Source organism: Taudactylus pleione, unplaced genomic scaffold (assembly GCF_031769625.1).
Source record: "Taudactylus pleione unplaced genomic scaffold, aTauple2 ptg000689l, whole genome shotgun sequence".
NCBI classification, from domain to species: domain Eukaryota; kingdom Metazoa; phylum Chordata; class Amphibia; order Anura; family Myobatrachidae; genus Taudactylus; species Taudactylus pleione.
Window position 1 is genome coordinate 21,055 of NW_028285091.1, and position 18,589 is coordinate 39,643.

General features: G+C 41.6%; 1 protein-coding gene across 2 annotated transcripts in view; it reads right to left on the minus strand.

Annotated features, from left to right (window-relative positions):
* Window positions 1-267: 267 nt before the first annotated feature.
* The window catches only part of LOC148477775 (uncharacterized), an 82,940-nt gene continuing 64,618 nt past the window's right edge, over window positions 268-18,589 (minus strand). Inside the window, exon 6 of one of the 2 annotated variants that reach the window (XM_088456163.1) lies at window positions 268-5,906. In XM_088456163.1, the coding sequence (XP_088312289.1) occupies window positions 4,205-5,906 (1,702 nt within the window). In that variant the 3' untranslated portion in view covers window positions 268-4,204. Of the gene's footprint in view, window positions 6,127-18,589 lie in introns of both variants that reach the window. The other variant, XM_088456162.1, reaches the window with a different exon arrangement.

The window sequence follows — 18,589 nt, forward strand, 5'->3', positions numbered from 1 at the left end:
TAACACTGCTTAGTAAATAGACCCCTCAGTGTGTTTGAACAATAAATACAAACATTGTTTCAGGAGACGTCTTTTCTTGTGAATTCCTGTCACCCCATATGGTAATGTACTAACTTTCTCAATTGTGTGAGAGAGATGTATAATATACAGCACTTTCCCAGCCCCATCCACCTCAGAATCTGTACTCCAAACACTTGTCTTCACACATCAAACGTTTATACATGACATCAACTTCCTAAAAAAGGAAAAACAGAGCATATTGTGCATTATCATTTTATTATGAGAAGCAGAAAAAAAAATCATACCACACATAACATTATAAAAACAATTACAGCATATAATAAGCCTTTGCAAGTCTGCCTACCAGAATTAGGTTATTGTGAGCGTAGAAATATAGACAGGCACAATGTTACATTCCGGGACCTCGGTTATACTATGCTGTCTCTCCCTGCCATCCTCCGGTAGGAAGCTTGTTGTGAAAGAAAACCACCCTCATCTGCCGACGTGTTTCAACCACTATGGTCTTTGTCAAGGCCTCACAGAGACCATGATGGTTGTAGCACTTTGGTTGTTTTTTTAATTATATTTATTGATTTTTACATTGTAACATACAATAAACATATAAAAGATATTTGGCCGAAAAAATATCTCCAGTGTACAAGTACATATATAGGTATACATTATAAGTAATGAAGCATGAGATTGTAACATCAGTAAGTGGTCAACTATGAAAAATATAGTATCGTATTTTAAGGAGTAAGACTGGAATAACATATATTTGAAAGAATCTCATATTTGAGTAAGAACATTGAAAAATACTGTTTCCAGATTTTATACTAGACTTGGGAATGGGTAAATAACACATCTGTATGATTGGTTATATGGAACTGTCCACATAGTTAGAATCTGATTAATACATCCCATTTCAAGATCTACATCAGCCGGAAAATGGATACATAAAGACATCCTAAACAAATAATATATGGAGAGGGGAGGGGAAAACAAGGGGCGACACATTAGGAAGGGGAGAAAGATTATATTTACATTTTTTCAGGTACATAGTAATAGCAATTAGTACTATCAAGATTGTTGATATTTCAGACCTTAACCAATAGAAAATTGTACAAGTTTATCTAACTTGATATCGTATATGATTAATTCATATGAAGCTCAAATGATATATCAAATATATTGTGTATATTCCTTTTCTGACTCAACTAGTGAATTTATGTAGTATTCCCATTCAGCATAGAATTTTTTACCACCTTTATCAAAGACCAGATAATTTGTTTGTCTATCATAGTATAACAGCTGTACTAGCTTCTGGTGAATCTCAGACAGGGAAGGAGTAATCTTGTTAATAATACGTATAGAGAATAATTTGCTGGTAAATTCAATTAGTTTACACCAAAATTTTCTAATTTTCCGACAGTCTCAAAATGAATGAAATTAGCATTAGCAAAACCACATTTTTTGCAATAACCCGTTTCTTCAGAAGTCATGTGCTTACGTTGGGCAGGAGTGATGTATGCTCTATGAAGAATTGGGGCATGGACTTAAATATGAAGACTTCAATATTTTCATTGAACCTTCATAGGATGAGGTAATATCAGGTATATCAGTTATCTCAGGAATGTCTAAAGTTCACTTATTAAGCAATAATTTCCATTGTGGTGTAGTATTTAAGGGGACCAATAAGGAATAGAGAAATTTAATCTTACATTGGTTTTATGTCTCAAACTGTTTAGAAGCGCATCTATTGCTAAAGCCTTGCGAGAAGGATTCTGAGACTGAGAGAGTATTTAGAGAGCAAAAAATTCTGCACCTGGAGGTAAATATAGAAGTGGTGTTTGGGAAACTGATATTTCTGTTGAAGTTCAATAAAGGGGTATATATTGCCTCCAGAATCGAATACTTTACATGAAGATGTAAGACCCTTACAATTCCAGAGGTGATAAGATGTATTATTCTGTAATGATGGAGGAAAAGAAGGGTTTCCCCACAATGGGATCATCTGAGTATGAGTTATCTCTACCACTTTTCCTATTAATAGACAGCCATGCAAGATAGGTATCATTGAAGATGGGGTTGTTCATAATATGATGTGGAATTAGTGAACTTTTCTTTGTGAAGGAGGGCACTTGGACTAAAAGGTGAAAGTAAAGCTATACCTAGGGCACCATCTGTATATACACTTGTGCCCAACAGCCAGTCACTTATATAATGAAAGAATATTGCTAGAGAATAAGCCATCATATCTGGGGCACCAAAACCTCCATCTCTTCGGAGACTTTTGAGTTTTTGATGAGCTATTCGTGGTCTTCTATTCTGCCATATAAATCTAGAAAAGACTCCCTCCAACCTAGAGACATCTGTCTGTGTCAAGGAGATCGGAAGCATTTGCATGAAATTTTTGGAAAGATAATGCTTTTTATCACTGCCAATCTTCCCAACACAAAGGTAGACCTCTCCAGCCATCAAGCATCTGGAAAATGTTAGATATAATTGGGAGTATAATTAAGTTTGTAAGTATGAGAAATGTCAGAACTAATATGGATCCCTAAGTAAGTAATTTGAGAAGGAGAAATACAAAATGGTGGGAGACCTGAAAGATCAATCCCTGTTGCAGAATTTCCCATATCAAAATTTCAGATTTGGTAATATTAATCTTGTATCCTGCTATGGTGCTAAAGGAGGATATGATATCCATTGCTGCTGGCAAAGATTGTTTCAGATAAGATAGAAAGAGTAGTGTGTAATCCGCAAGCAAGGAAATCCGTAAGTCTACCTCGCCAATTAATATCCCTTGAAGTTGGGAGGAGCGAATCGCTGCTGCAAGGCTTGATAGCTATTGCAAAGAAGGGGGAAAGCGGACTCCCAGTCTTGTTCCTCTTCCTATAAGGAAGGGGGGAGGAGAGGAAGCCATTGCAAGATACTTGTGATTTTGGCCTAGTGTAAGATTGGTTCATTTTAAAAAATATACAGGCATTATGGGTTTTTGTGGGGGGATTCCTTATTTGCTATTTATGGGGGTGGACATGCTTAAATAAAACTGTTTAGCAGAGTATAGATTCAGAAAGCACAACATTCACTAACAAATGGACAGTTCTAATGATATTGCAACTGTGGCTCTGAGTGTGTTTAAATATAGATGTCAGAAGCAACTGATTATTTTTTATTTTTTTTAGAAAAAGACCAAAAGTCATCACTTTCCTGTTTCCGAGGCCGTCTGTGCACAAATTATTGTGCCTAATGTGTAAATGACAGATGTCATAAATTACGCAAATATCCTTAACTCAAGTCCATATAAAAGGTGAAAAAGGTTTCATACTGAGGACTGAAGGATTACAGAAATATCAAAATACAATATCCTGCTTATTATTATATTAATACCATTATTGAATCCAAAGTGCTTACACACCAGCCCTTGTTTAGATGTCAGCCTTTGTATCTGATAGGTGAGTACATTTTACCTACAATTTAATGGGGTATGAAGCATCAAAATATGAACATAATAATGCAGTCATTTGCTAAAAACATACAGATTTGTCGTGGTGATGACAATAGTCTCCCTGTTTTGTATTACTAACGCAGTGCCCACACAATAGTTTTGGGGGTTTTTTTACATACCATTAGTTTGCTTATTTCTCCTAAAAATACTAAAACATTCTCCCCCCAAAAAAAATCTAAAATATTTTTTCCATTAAACTGAAAAAGTGAAAAGCTAATTTTTTTTTTCTACCCACCACCAAGAAATGTTTTGGATCATGCTTCTGCATTCATCCATCATTCCAAAAAATATTCATTTGACCCAAGTGATTCTATAATAAAACACATTAGACTGAAATGCATAAACTATAAAGCCTAAATAACAATAATGTTGTCTGTTATTACTGTGGAAAGTGGTGCCAATATCTAAAAAAGAAACTACAATAAGCTTCACCCGAGTGATTTTTCAGGTCTTATATTAATGACACCATTCTAATTAAATGGTTAACTTAAAATGTTCAATACTGTGTTACTGGAGTGTTGCCACAACAGTTTTGAATCAGCTCATAGAAATGTTTTTCTCCCGTGTGATATCTGATGTGTAACTTGATAAAATTTAGAAGTAAAACATTTCCCACAGAGAAAATAGTCTCTTAATTGTATGACATCTCTGATGTATAACAAAATGACATTTAGATGTATACATTTCCATCCCTCAGCACTTAAATGGTTTCTCATCTGTATGACATTTCTGATGTGCAACAAGATTTGATTTCTGGGTAAAACATTTCTCACACTTAGTACATGGAAATGGCTTCTCACCTGTATGACCTCTCTGATGTACAACAAAATGTGATTTAGATGTAAAACATTTTCCACACTCAGAACATGAAAATGGTGTCTCCCCTGTGTGATTTCTCTGATGTATGATAAGATGCCATTTCTGCCTAAAACATTTTCCACACTCAGAGCATAGAAATGGTTTCTCACCTGTGTGACTTCTCTGATGTATGGTAAGACATGATTTCTGAGGAAACCTTTTCCCACACTCACAACATGAAAACGGCTTCTCACCTGTGTGATGTCTCTGATGTTTCTCAAGAGCTGACTTGTATGCAAAAATATTTCCACACTCAGAGCATGTAAACGGCTTCTCACCAGAGTGAATTCTCTGATGTGTATCAAGATGTGATTTCTGTTTAAAACATTTCCCACACTCGGAACATGAAAACGGCTTTTCACCTGTGTGATTTTTTTGATGTGTAACAAGATGTGATTTCTGTATAAAACCTCTCCCACACTCAGAACATGAAAATGGCTTCTCACCTGTATGAGTTTTCATATGTGTAGCAAGTTCAGATGTCTGTGTAAAACATTTCCCACACTCAGAACATGGAAACGGCTTCTCACCTGTGTGAATTCTCTGATGTATAATAAGAGCTGATTTACATGTAAAACATTTTCCACACTCAGAGCATGGAAATGGTTTCTCACCTGTGTGAGTTCTCTGATGTATAACAAAATGTAATTTAGATGTAAAACCTTTCCCACACTCAGAACATGGAAATGGTTTCTCACCTATGTGACTTCTCTGATGTGTAACAAATTGTGATTTATATGTAAAACATTTCCCACATTCAGAGCATGAAAATGGTCTCTCGCCTGTGTGTGTTTTCTGATGTATAACAAAATATGATTTAGATGTAAAACATTTCCCACACTCAGAACATGAAAATGGTCTCTCACCTGTGTGACTTCTCTGATGTATGGTAAGACACGATTTATATGTAAAACATTTACCACACTCAGAACATGAAAATGGCTTCTCACCTGTGTGATTATTTTGATGTGTAACAAGATGTGATTTCTGTATAAAACATCTCCCACACTCAGAACATGAAAATGGCTTCTCACCTGTATGAGTTTTCATATGTGTAGCAAGTTCAGATGTCTGTATAAAACATTTGCCACACTCAGAACATGGAAACGGCCTCTCACCTGTGTGTCTTCTCTGGTGATTAACAAGATTTGATATCTGTGTAAAACATTTCCCACATTCAGAGCATGGAAATGGTTTCTCGCCTGTGTGAGTTCTCTGATGTGTATCAAGAACTGATTTATATGTAAAACATTTCCCACACTCAGAGCATGAAAACGGTCTCTCACCTGTGTGACTTATCTGGTGTCTAACAAGATGTGATTTCTGTGTAAAACATTTCCCACAGTCAGAGCATGAAAATGGTTTCTCGCCTGTGTGAGTTCTCTGATGCGAATCAAGATTTGATTTACCTGTAAAACCTTTTCCACACTCAGAGCATGTAAATGGTTTCTCACCCGTGTGACTTCTCTGATGTACAAGAAGATATGAAATACATGGATAACATTTTCCACACTCAGAACACGGAAATATTTTGTCAGGTGTATGAACTGCAGTATGTGTAACAGAGATTGATGTTTCAGGAGAACATTCCTTCTGATCATATAAATCAGATGATATATCTGCACTGCAAAATACTGGATGCACATTTAATGTAACAGCTTTGTTTCCTGCAGAATATTGTGTGATGTTATCTTCTATTTTAATATCTGCAGACAAAATGAGATGTTCTTCCAAGGGATTCCTGCTTGTGCGTCCATCTAATGGAAATAAAATAACTTATAATTATTATTCAGTTGTTTTTATTGCACACAAACATTACTCCGCGCATCTCTGGGCAGGTAACACACACAGTGACATGAGGTGAAAAAAACAGTAAATCTAATAGAGGCTAATGGTTTGAAATACACAATAGTGTGGGGAGGAGACTGGTCAGATCTCTGGGCTGGTAACACACAGTGATATGATGTGAGGGGGAGACCAGGAGTCTAATAGGGACTGATGGCTCCTGATGTATGAGATACACCAGAGTGTGGGGAGGAGACTGGTCAGATCTCTGGGCTGGTAACACAGTGATATGATGTGAGGGGGAGAGCAGGAGTATAATAACTGCTGATGGCTCCTGATGATTGTGCTACACTAGAGAACATGGGGAGGAGGTGGGTCAGATCCCTGGGCTGATAAAACATACAGTAATAACGGGGACTTCTGGTGGGTGTGCCATGCAGAATGGTTGCTTTTTAGCTCAGCTCTTCAGTGTGGAGGTAATCCCTAGCAGGATCGGCATGAATGACCGCCGGACATATGTCCTGCGGTTCAAATCCCGACGACAGAACACTGGCAGCAATGAAGATCCCTACTGGTAATTAAGGTAAGTATAACTAACCCTAACTCCCCGTCCCCACAGCCTAAACCTAATCCTCTAGGGGGGTATCTAACCCCCCTTCCCCTAACCCTCCCGGGGGGTGCCTAACCCTAAGTCCCCCCCCTGGGAGCCCGTAACCTAACCCTCCCCCCTGTGGCTGTCCATACCCAGCCTACCTTCGTTCGGTATGCCGGGCGTTGGGACGCCTATCATTAGTCCCGTCGGGATTGCACAGTCGGGAATTCCGGCGGTCGGCTTCCTGACTGCATCCCTCTCTAGCCATCCTCCTATGCTACCCTATTTATTGGGTTACCTTATACCCATCAATGATTGCCTACATTTAGGGAGCCTGGAAATGCTTTTCCTCTGTCCTTGAGCCGTGTAACACCCCAGCCATTTAAATTTACGGCCTGCATGACCGCCAACGCCGTTGTCGCCTGGAAGCCCCTGGGTCGGCATAATCCCATATCTGCTCTTCAACGCCTATCCTTGTCATTTCACCTTACCTCCTCCTCCATCTCCTCTGATTCCTGCGCTGCTGGATCTGTCAACGGAATTGTGTCAACTGCACTGGCAGAACTTTGTGGCGTGCCCGGGCGATGGAGTCTTCTGGGTGCTGCCGGTTGTCTTTGCCTGGGGTAAATGCAAATGTTTGCCACTTGCTGCCCACACAGAACTTTCCCACCGAACTAAGCTTAATGTTGGGATCAACGTGTACCTTGACATTGTAGACACTTCCTTTCGCCAACGGGTTTCTTTGGACAGCTGGATTTGGGGACTGTGGGGCTGATTCAGACCCGCTCGTAATCGAGTCGATGTATGCCCCGTGCACATGTGCAAGACCCGGCCAGCGTCGGGCGCTCCGTCGCTACGGGTCTCTCGCACCAAAATGGGGCTGCTGTCGATAGTGATTGACAGTTCGCCCCGTTTTGGAGGCGGGCGGGGGGGGTGGCTGGACAAACGGAGGCGTTCCCGAGGAAACGCCTTCCGTTTGTCGGCGGCCCTACTGACATCACTAGTGTTGTCAGTAGGTGGACTTCCTGCTCTATTAGAGCAGGAAGTCCACTGGCGCTTGCGGGAACGAGACCCTACCAAATGGGTCTTGTCGCAAGCCCGATGGTCGCGACCATCGCCAGGCCGCTAGCAAAAGCTGTGGGTGGTCACCCACAGCTATGCGAGCGGCTTGGGAGGCTGAAAAAAAAACGCCCTGATTCAGAGCGAGCGCTCTTAAAGAGCATGCGGCTCTGAATCAGGCCCAGTGCTCCTTCCTAATAAACGGTGGAGGCCGCTGTACCAATCCTGCTGCAAGCTACATTCCAAGTGGAGTGTTGTTGCTGGGTTAGCTTCCCTGCTCTTTTGTTCCTGTCTTCACCAAATGCCCAGACATGGTGTGCTGCCGTGTATTACCTTGCTGCTGTTGTCAGTGAACCTACTTGCCTAATCTTCCCGCTGGTCCAGATATTTCTGCTGGTCTGCCTCTCTTGTATTTACTGATCTTCCGTGGTGTCTGTGCTGAGCATTGGAAACCGTAGTAGCTGCTGGAAATCTCTCCCGGTACCAACACTGTTTGTTACACCCCCTCTGCCTTATACCAACATCTCTGACTTCCACCTTTTCTTTTTCCTTCCCTCTTTGTGTGTACTCCTTAAGATGGGTACACACTATGCGATCCATTAATCGATATATAGTTCCAACACGGATGGGAATATATTGCGCAGATCGCATAGTGTGTACGCCCAATATGCGCTTCCAAGGTCGCAGGCAACATTTTCAGAGCAGCCATGCAGCACAGCCAACCAGATGTCATGTACAATGCTAAGCATCCTACACCGCGCTGTCGTCCCCTGCATCATGCAAATATATGCACTTGCTGATGCAGGGTCCTGTCGGATTAGCTGGCTACACATCGTTCCAGTGTGTAGCCGGAATTACTCTTTCAGCACCTCCTTACCGTCGACCATCTTTTTCCCTTCTCTTTCTCCCATTTTCTCCCGTTTTTGTCTACAGGACCCTGAATTTTTCCTTAGGGACTGGTGGATGGAGTAGCCTGAGCATCTGAGACCTCTGCATTACTGCCTGTTAGTCTCCCCTCCACAAACTGCCGGTTCCCTTCCCAACTATTATTGGGACATTTCTCAGGCTATTGCCGATTTATTCGCTGCATCAATTCTCAGTACATCATCAGTTTTCTGTACTTATTTGTGTCACTTTTAGAGGTTTAGATGTTTTATTCTCAAATCCTGTGTACAACTGTTTTGCATTGTCCTCACACCTTTTACCTATAACTTGATCACCTATATATATCTATATATATATATAGTGTACTTGCTTAGTTTATTTCTCTACAACACTTCCACCTAGTGGTAAAACATGATCAATAGAGGTTTTCTAGTGTGTCAATCTTCTTTGCAGCTTGCCATTGCCTGCTGTTGGCACTTTATTGATATCTCGGTGCTTATTTGTGTAATTTCCAGAGCTTTAGGAACTTTGGGCCTCATTCAGAGATGTGCATTCATCTGAGGATGAATGTGCATCTCCAACGTTTTGGGGTCTGCGCCTGTGCAGGACCCATTCTCTGCATTTGCAGAAAAGATTCTGCAGTGCTTGGGGGGGCAAAGCAGAGGCGTGGCTGGTCTCCATTCCCAGAAACGGAGACGTGTGGCCAGGGTCTCCGTCAACAGATGCAGATTCTTGGCCTCTTACGTGACCAGGCACTGGCTAAGCCGCAGGAGGCTTCAAATCCCGAAGCCTGACCATATTGCGATGGTGGTCGCCGTGCTGGGATCTCAAATACAGCAAGAATGTGTCTGACACCTCCTTCTGCATTTGCATCTGAGATGGATGGATTTGCACAGCCATTTGTGTGCGGCTGTGCAAATCCATCTTTGAATCAGTCCCTTTTTTATAACTGTTTATAACTGTTGAGCACAACAGGTGTTACATTGTCTTCATGGGACGGTGCCAGAATCTCAACTCTCGGCATCCAAAGGTAAGTATCAAGGGTTAGGCATATGGAGGTTAGACACTAAAGGGGAGGTGATTGTTGTTAGGCACGAAGGGTGGAGGGTTAGGCACCAGGGAAGGAGAGGTTAGGCACTAAGGGGGGAGGTGTGGGTTAGGCTTCGGGGATGGTTAGCTTACTTAGCTAGAGGGGTCGGGATTCCGCTGTTGGTATTCTGACCGGCGGCATCCTGCCAGCTGGGATCCTATACCCAACCCTATCTTCATACCTACATACTGTCATTTTAGTTTGTTGTGAATTTAGTCCTGTCTGAACAGGTTATTTGCCTGCAATTTACTCATCCACTATAAATATACCACGGTAATAGTGTGTGCGCCCAGTCTATTCCTATACAACACTCCCACCTAGTGGTAGTATATGATACTCATTGGGTTTTGAGTTAAACTACATTACAGCCTGCCACTGCCTGCTATTTATAATACAATACCTGTGACACGTGCATGTATACTTGTTCCTGATCTTACAACCTTTGACTACTAGTTTTATCAGGCCGAGCTCTTTGCCTCAGGCGCCTGTTAACCTTTTATATTAGCTTATACATGTATTAGCACTATTAAAATGTAGCACTGTTGTCATAATTTTGAATAGCTCCGCCACCTTTTTTTCAGTCACATTGAGTTACATAGACTTATCTGTTACAGTGAGTAGTTTTCTTAGGTATACCATTACTTTTATCTTGCCTTTCTTTGTGTTTTAGGGGATGTGTTATAGACAAATACATCCAGAAAAATGAATCTAACAAATTGTCACAATCCTGTCACCACCAGAATGAGTAAGGCCATTAACTCTGCCGGGAGGTCTAATCTCCCTTCCCTTCCTCCAGTGAATGCCTTGGCGATAGGATGCTCCTTATCGTCATTCCTCCATTACCGAGATGGCATGGGAAATCTCTAAGATTATTATGCCTTTAGAGATGTGGCTTGACTAAGTATAGAGTAGGCAGCATGTTGCTGTGACTCCTGCACAAATCCAGCTACTTCTCCGTATTCCCTGGTGGTCTAGGGCTGGAGCTCTGCCAGGAGTGCACTACGCCTGCCTGCCTACCTAGTGTTGCTTTGGAGGTGATTGGTGCCCGGAGACCAAACTGACCTGCACCGGCACATGTGGCCAGTCTCTACTGTGAGTGCTGCCCCTGGTGTTGTTTCTACTGCTCCAGGTGTGCCTGGTACTCGGACGTGTCTACTTCTGTTCTTTCCAGGATTGGAGCAGTGAACTCTGGAGCCCGCTGGGGCTGGCTGTGCTGCTGTAGTCTGTGCCTGGTCTCTCATGCTGCCGCTTCCCACTGCCTTTATTTTGCCTTCCTCTCTGCCTGGGTTGTGTGTCATGGTCCTGCTGCTGCTGTGATCCAGACCTCCTGTCTGGTGTGGAGGCCAGTGCTGTGGTTGTAAAGAGTGCTGAAATCTCATGACCAGCTGTGGCTGTTCCTGGAGGTGTCCTGAAGCTGTGAAGTGGTGGGTGAGTGACGGATATTTTGTAAATTCTCTCGGCTGTGCTCGGAGTGTCTGGGAAAAACAGTGCTCCGTTTGTCTTTAAGTTACGTCTCCTGTGTGGCACTTTAGAGTTACTATGGAGAAATCTAGGCATACTGCTAGAGCTGCGTCCAGGTTGGAAAAATTCCTCCTGCTAATGCTCCGCCTTTGTCCCCAGTCCTCACATGGCGCACAACTCAGGGAGATCCTCCTCAATCCACACAAAAATCTTACAGGCTTTTACTACCTAGGTTCCTACTACATCGAAAGATACAGTTGCAGATCTCTTGTCCCAGAGTTAAATCAAAGACATTTGACATGGAGGGTTGGCTTAGACGTACCAATATTCGTCTTGTGGGCCTCCCTGAGCGGATTGAGGTCTCCACTCCAGAGAAATTCCTGGTGGACTGGTTGATTGTTGTTTACCAAAGAGGCTTTTAGTCCCCAGTTTGCAATGGAATGAGCACATTTTCTCCCCTCACAACCTCCTCCACCTGGTGCTCCATCTCAGACTTTTATTGCTCGTCTTCTGCATTTTAAGGACAAAGATACTTTTCTTTGACTAGCCTGTCTCCAGGGTCCACTCAAGTAGAACCACCATTCTGTCTGTTTATCTGAACTTAACTTTGGACGTACAAAAAACTCGTTCACAATTTCTACAGGTTAAATAGAAGCTCCAAGTTCGCCAAATTCAATATTCTATGCTATTTCCAGCTCATCTTCGGGTGGTTCATGAGGGTTCTACCCAATTTTTCAATAGTCGACATGATGCGGAGAACTGGCTGGAACGTCATCGGTTGTGCTCCTCCCTGAAAGAGCTATCTCCTCGGTCACCTGCCATAACTTGTTTATTATTACCATATTGTGACCTTTAATATTCTGTTTATGGGTATGTTACACTTCCTTTTGCCTGTGTTTATTACTGGCCTGTGTTTATTATTCCAGAAGTACTATGCTAGGAATAACTTTAGGGTGTTCTCCAAACTCCCGATTACTTTGAATGTTTTTGTAGTTTGAAATAGTTTTGTTTTTCAGGTTATGGGTCCAAGTAGACCGTAGTTTAGATGGTCTTACAGAGTTGGATAGGGTTGGGACAGTTTTTACCTTAACAATCAATTCTGCAATTTTCAGAAAGTTGTTATTGGCCTTAATATGTTTTGCTGGCTGCTACATTGTACCACTCATGTGCGTGTTATTTGTTTGTTTTAGGTGTTCGGCTCTACCCATTAATTAGATCTAACCGCTCCTCTTCAATCTTTCACGTCTTCTATCCTGTATTTTTCCAATTTCTGGACCTATGGGGCTAATTTAGAGATGGTTAGCAACTCTGATTGTGCCGTTCTGTCGGCGCAAGACCCGTACTGCGCATGTACAGGTCCTGCATGATCACGTGCAGAGCGGCAGCAGACTGTCAGTGATTGCCATCTGCTGCAGTATCTGGACAGGGAGAGGACGGCCTTCATTTTCCCAAACAGAGTCGTGGCGCCGCTGTTTGGGGATGGGGGGGTGGGAGAGAGGAATGGAGCTTTCCTTACCTATTTTTAGCAGCTGCATTCGCCGGCCCCTATGTCTACTGTAACTGAGGGGCTTCGTCTGCTTGGCCTAGTCGATCAAATTAATGTTTGGGGCCCAAATGATAAACTTAAGCACTTGCGTTAGCCCAAATCAAAAAATATTGTCCCGATATTGTGTGTCTTTTTAAAATCTATTTGTTTGGAGGTAGAGTGCTTTAAAAAAGCTGTGGGTTGGTTGGATGTATCATTCTACTTTTCCCATAATGCTAGGGGTGTTTCTCTCCTGGTTAAGAAAGCCCTTTATTTTAACCTTGAGCATAGCCAAGTTGATGCCCATGGTAGGTACATTTTACTTAGAGCCTGTGTTGATAACACTGTTTCATACTCTTGCTAAATTGGTTTCAGAACTTGGATCAATAGCTGTGTGGAGGGTTCGCCACCCTACACTTGCCCAATTTTCTTGTCATTCTGCCATGTTTTATGCCTTCTCTCAAACTGATTTAGTAGTAATACCACATACACCTTTCTCCTGGTGTCTTGGAGGTACTAGTATTTGCCTAGGGGTATTTTTGACCACTCGCCTGTTGCCGTAACTCTTAATACCTCCCTTATACATGGGGCCCACTTCTGAATACTTAACTCTTTTTGGTTGATTTGATGGGAGCTGGCTCTGAGCTGATTGATACCTGGAAAAGCTTTAAGCCAGATAATTCCTCGTCACAATCCTGTTATTATGTGTGATGCCTTTAAGGCCTATGTTCGTGGCTCCTTTATTTAAAAAAAGTGGCTGAAATTAAGACATTTAACCAGAGGGAAGAAGTACAGCTTGAACCATTGTGTTGTCAGTTGGAACCCTGTTATTAACCAAGACCGCATTTCATGGGTGGAGGATCAGAGGGAGTGGTTGGGCTGCCTGTTTCATAAATCCAAATGTACATTGCTTTTAAAACACATCCAGCATTCTCAACCAGAGGTGGGAGGTAGCTCTTTGGCTTTTCCGGCTAGAAGACTTTGGTAGCAGATCTATTCTGGTTATTCTTAACTGACAGCAGGTTCTGTGTTACGCTAGGGCCGATATTGCTGAGGTGTTTCTTCGGTATTATTCTACTTTATACGCCTCTAGGGTCTCCTATATCACCTCTCAACTTCTGGAGTATTTGGCTCAGGTCAAGCTACCATAACTATCACAGGAGGCCATCGACTTTCTGGAATCTCCATTCACATAGGAGGAAAAGGAATCCAGAGTTTCATCGTTCTTTGTCTATATGGCTCCTGGCTGCGATAAAATTCCAGTAGAGGTCTATAAAAAAAACTAAGAATTTCTTTACCCCGCATTTACTGGATACTTTTAATGCTGAATGGGGCACTATTACTTCTTCTATGTCTAAGGCAATTATCACGCTTGCTAAGCCAGGCAAGTATTTCACTTTACCAGAAGCATATCCCTTTTGTCTGTGATTACCTCCATTAAGCACCCTAAAAAAATGTGTTTCATGCCTGTGAAGTCAACTGTTCAGAATCTTCAAAGGCTTTGTTTTATCACTTGCAGAGGAGAGACCTAGTCAAGCAGGGGCTGTGGTGGTGTCGTTGGATACAGCCAAGGTCTTAAATTTGGTTTAATGGGGCTATTTATGGTAGGTCCTACGTAAATTTGTCTTTGGGCCTTGTTTCATTAGATGGATTCAGATACTGTATTCTTCCCTGACAGCCTGAGTTTTGATGAATGTTTAATAGTATGACCCCTTTTTCTCCCATGCCAAAGGGACCTGGCAGGGTTGTCTTTTTTTTTCTCCTACCCTATTTGTGCTGGCTCTCGAGCCTTTGGCGTGTCTTCTGCATACTGCTCCAGGTATGTGGCCTTAAGGCTAGGGTGGTGGAGGATGTTATAGCCTTGTATGCAGATGACATGCTTTTGTTCCTGGCAGATACTGATGGGTCCTTGAATACTGTATTGAGATTGGTTAATAAGTTTGGTGGCTTTTCAGGTTTGCTTAATAATTGGAACAAATCTAATGTAATTCCTGTTTCTGTTTTTCTCCCTTTGTCAGTTTCTCTTTCTTGTTCACTTCAATGGACTTTACAGTTTAAATATTTGGGAGTCTGGATTACACCTCAACCTGCAGTCTATGTAGCACAAAACGTTGATACCATTACTTCTAATTGTAAGTTAAGGATTAATACATGGAAAAAGTTGTCCCTTACCATTATGGGACAAATTAAACATTTTAAACTGATACTGCAGCCGAAGTATTAAGTTTCTCCTCCAACATTCTCCAGTATATATCCCCAAGATCTTCTCTGTAATTTAGAGTACTATCTTCCTTTATATGGGGAGATAGACCTGCTCAGTTGGTCCTTAAAGCCATGTTCACGTCTTCTGGCAGCTTGGGCCTCCCCAATCTCCATTTATATTACATGGCTTCTCAGTTGGTGAATCTGGCAGGTTGGGCCTTCGCTGATGGAGATTACACTTTGATTAGTTTTCTGGCCGAGTGAATGGGGTTCTCGCTCTCACCTCTAGACTCTCTGCTTCTGGCATTCCTCCTTTACTTCGAAATGCTCTTCTGGTCTGGTGTTTCACTCATACTCTAATTGGTCAGATATGGATAAAGATTCACTATTATGGTTTAATACTTACCTACCCTCAACTGTTTAAACTCCTTGTGCCAGTAGCACCATCTAGTGACCAAAAGTGAAAATGACATGTATAAAATAAAAAATGTTATGTTGATCATCTGAACAACTCCTTCCAGAAGATTAATTTATATAATAAAAATATAAAATGTGTGATGTCCAAATGATGTAAACCTAATCACAATATGAATGTCAAGGTGTTTCTTAATGTTTTGTCAAATTATGGTTTTTGCCTTCCCTCGGTTGCTGTCCTGGCAGGGTGACGTCATTTCCGGTGGGTGGAGTCACCAAAACCGGAAGTGGGTTCCCTGGACGCCGGGCTGCGATGCAGAGTGAGCAGGGCATCTGAAAAGGGTGAGTGTTACTATTTAAGCACTGTATGGTTATGTTGTGTATCCTGAAGAAGGGATTTTAAAGTCCCGAAACGTAGATTAAAAGCACTAAGTTTTTCACTATTTCTACAAAAGTCTTCTGAGTGCCGCCAGTTCTTCATTTCTACATTGTGGGGGATTCGTACCCCAGTGGAGGGCACTAGGAGCAAGCTGTCCTTTGACATTGGAGTTGGAGTGCCGGGCCGAAACTGGACACATTATAAAATATATATATATATATATATATATCTTTTGTGGTCATTGCACTCCAGGTAAGGCCTGGTTTGGAGCTTTCTGTGGGAGGGTGTGCAGAGTGTTAAATGGACCTGTGTGTATGTGCTTTTGGGGGAAAAAAAAATGCTGTTTTCCATGATTTCCTGCACATTGGAGGAAGACTAATGCTAATACTATTGCTGGTTAACCTACATGGATATTTTGACTCTGTATGATAAATGCATCAAAGGATGAAAGTAAAATGACCAGTTCCTGTGGGATGTGAGTTGTGATTACATTTGGGATAGATGGTCTGATTGGTATACAAGACCAAACTGTGGGAGGATTTTACCATGCTGTATTATGTGTTCTGACTATATATACAAGGCCTGAGAGCCTGGTTTGTGTGTATCTTTTTGAACATCAAGAAGGAATGAACTGCTGTAACATCTGTATGCTGTGATACCCCCAAGGGGAAGAATCTTTTTTAAGACTATTTCAGCAATAAACATCTTGCATTTACAAATGACTACATCAAGCCTATGAAAGAAAAATATGGGATTTTGAGTGTCTGTTTGAGTATTTTAATGTTTAATTGCAAATCTCTCTTTAACAATGAAAATTACCATTAGGTATAATTTTGCCCGCCAGGGTAGTATTTTAATTTGTATAGTCATATATATTATATATATATATATATATATACATATATATATATATATATATATATATATATATATATATATATGCAGATTTCTTATTACACATAGAAGGGTATTCAATTAGCCCGCAATTACACGTTTTTGTGCGAAAAACTGCTATTTTACCGCAAAAAACCCCTATTCAAATAGCCGCAATAATTTAATGGGAATAATTTAACCACAAATTTCACTTTACCTACCTTGAGGAAAATAACTATATTAAGGTAAAAATGTTTGGGATTTGGTTCAGAACCCCTGTGACTCCACCCCCCACCCCTCCCTGGGGTGTGGTATAAGAGATAGACAAAAATTAGTTAGACAATGTCTAGATCCTCCCCAGTTGTTAGAGTCAATAGATCGACAGGTACAAAAGGTCGACACACTAAAGGTCGACATGTAAGAAGGTCGACAGGTACAAATGGTCAACATGGAAAAGGTCGACACGAAAATGTTCGACTTTTTTTTATGTTTTTTTGCGTAAATAGCATTTGGCCCCTTGCGGGCTCGCTTCGCTCGCCATGCGGCAAGCGAAGGTTTTATTCCCCCTCCATGCCCACTTGGATGGTAGGGGATGACGTTGGATGGTAGGGAATAACGTTGGACATTGGCTCATCTTAAGTGCCTAACCCTAAAAAAAAAAAAAAGTCGATCATCTTACATGTCGACCTTTTGTACCTGTCGATCTATTGACTGTCTAACAACTGGGGTCGATCTAGACATTGTCTAACTAATTACTGTCTATCTACAGTCCGGCACCCCCTCCCTGATGATTATTAGGCACTTTGAAGTTTTTAATTATTTTTAATTGCCCAATAATGACGTCCTTTTTTGGGGTGACAGAGTGTAAAGTGATGGAATTTTGGGTTCAAGGTATGGGGAAGGAATATTGGGGTGCTTTATGAGTGAAACAAGTGTTTTTAGTCTTGCAGGTGGGAGCAGTCAGTCTTTTTGCACTTTTTTTTTTTAAAAGTCCCCTAAAATGACCCAAATATATTTATACCCATTTTTATGTACCCCGAATTTAATTTGGTATTCAATTAGCCCCCGATTACATGTTTTGGTGCAAACAACTGCTATTTTACAGTGAAAAACCCCTACTCAATTAGCGGCAATAATTTATCGGCAGTAATTTTACCTCGAGTTTCTCTTCACCTACTATGAGAAGGTGCAAAGTTGGGGAAAATCCCTATTTTAATGTAAAAATGTCAGGATTTGGTTCAGAACCCCTGGGGAACCACCAAGGGAGGGTTGGGGGGAGGGTTGGTGAGGAGGGCTAGGGAACTTACCAGCCACAGACGGGATCTTCAGAGTTCGGGCTTGCCACATTGGGATTTACAGAAAAAAAAGGGATTTTCCCTCCAGCACACTGCAGCAATATCCTCTATACCGGCGTCCCCTAACATTATGGGGTTCACGTCCGAGGTGCAGGGAACGCCAAAAGATTCTAGCCAAGGACCATCCCCGGGGCATCACACGAAAAACGGATAGTGAAGTGTAAAGTATAGATGTGTAAAGATAAATCAATAGTGTTAATATAATGAGAAATAATTAAAATACGCCGGTATAGAGGAGCATTGACGTTGGCCCGGCGCTTATTCATATATTTGCATATGTATGTAACCAATACCTCTGAATTTCTACTATTATGTAGGATCCAAGAGTTTTTGCGGATATTGCTGCAGTGTGCTGGAAGGAAAATCCCTTTTTTTCTGTAGTTCAGTGTAAACCCCGCCCTTTACAAGCACCTGTGCAATGTCATTAAGCTGATGTGAGCGACCACCATACTTTTTGTTTGGCGTTGGGATTTAGTCAGATGTCTTCCCGAACATCGGCATTTCATACCCAACCCCACTTTTCAAAGCAAGAATTTTTGTGCAAATCCTGTTTTTGTGATTTTGGAATTGAATAGGTGCGAAAATGGGAGCACGCATACC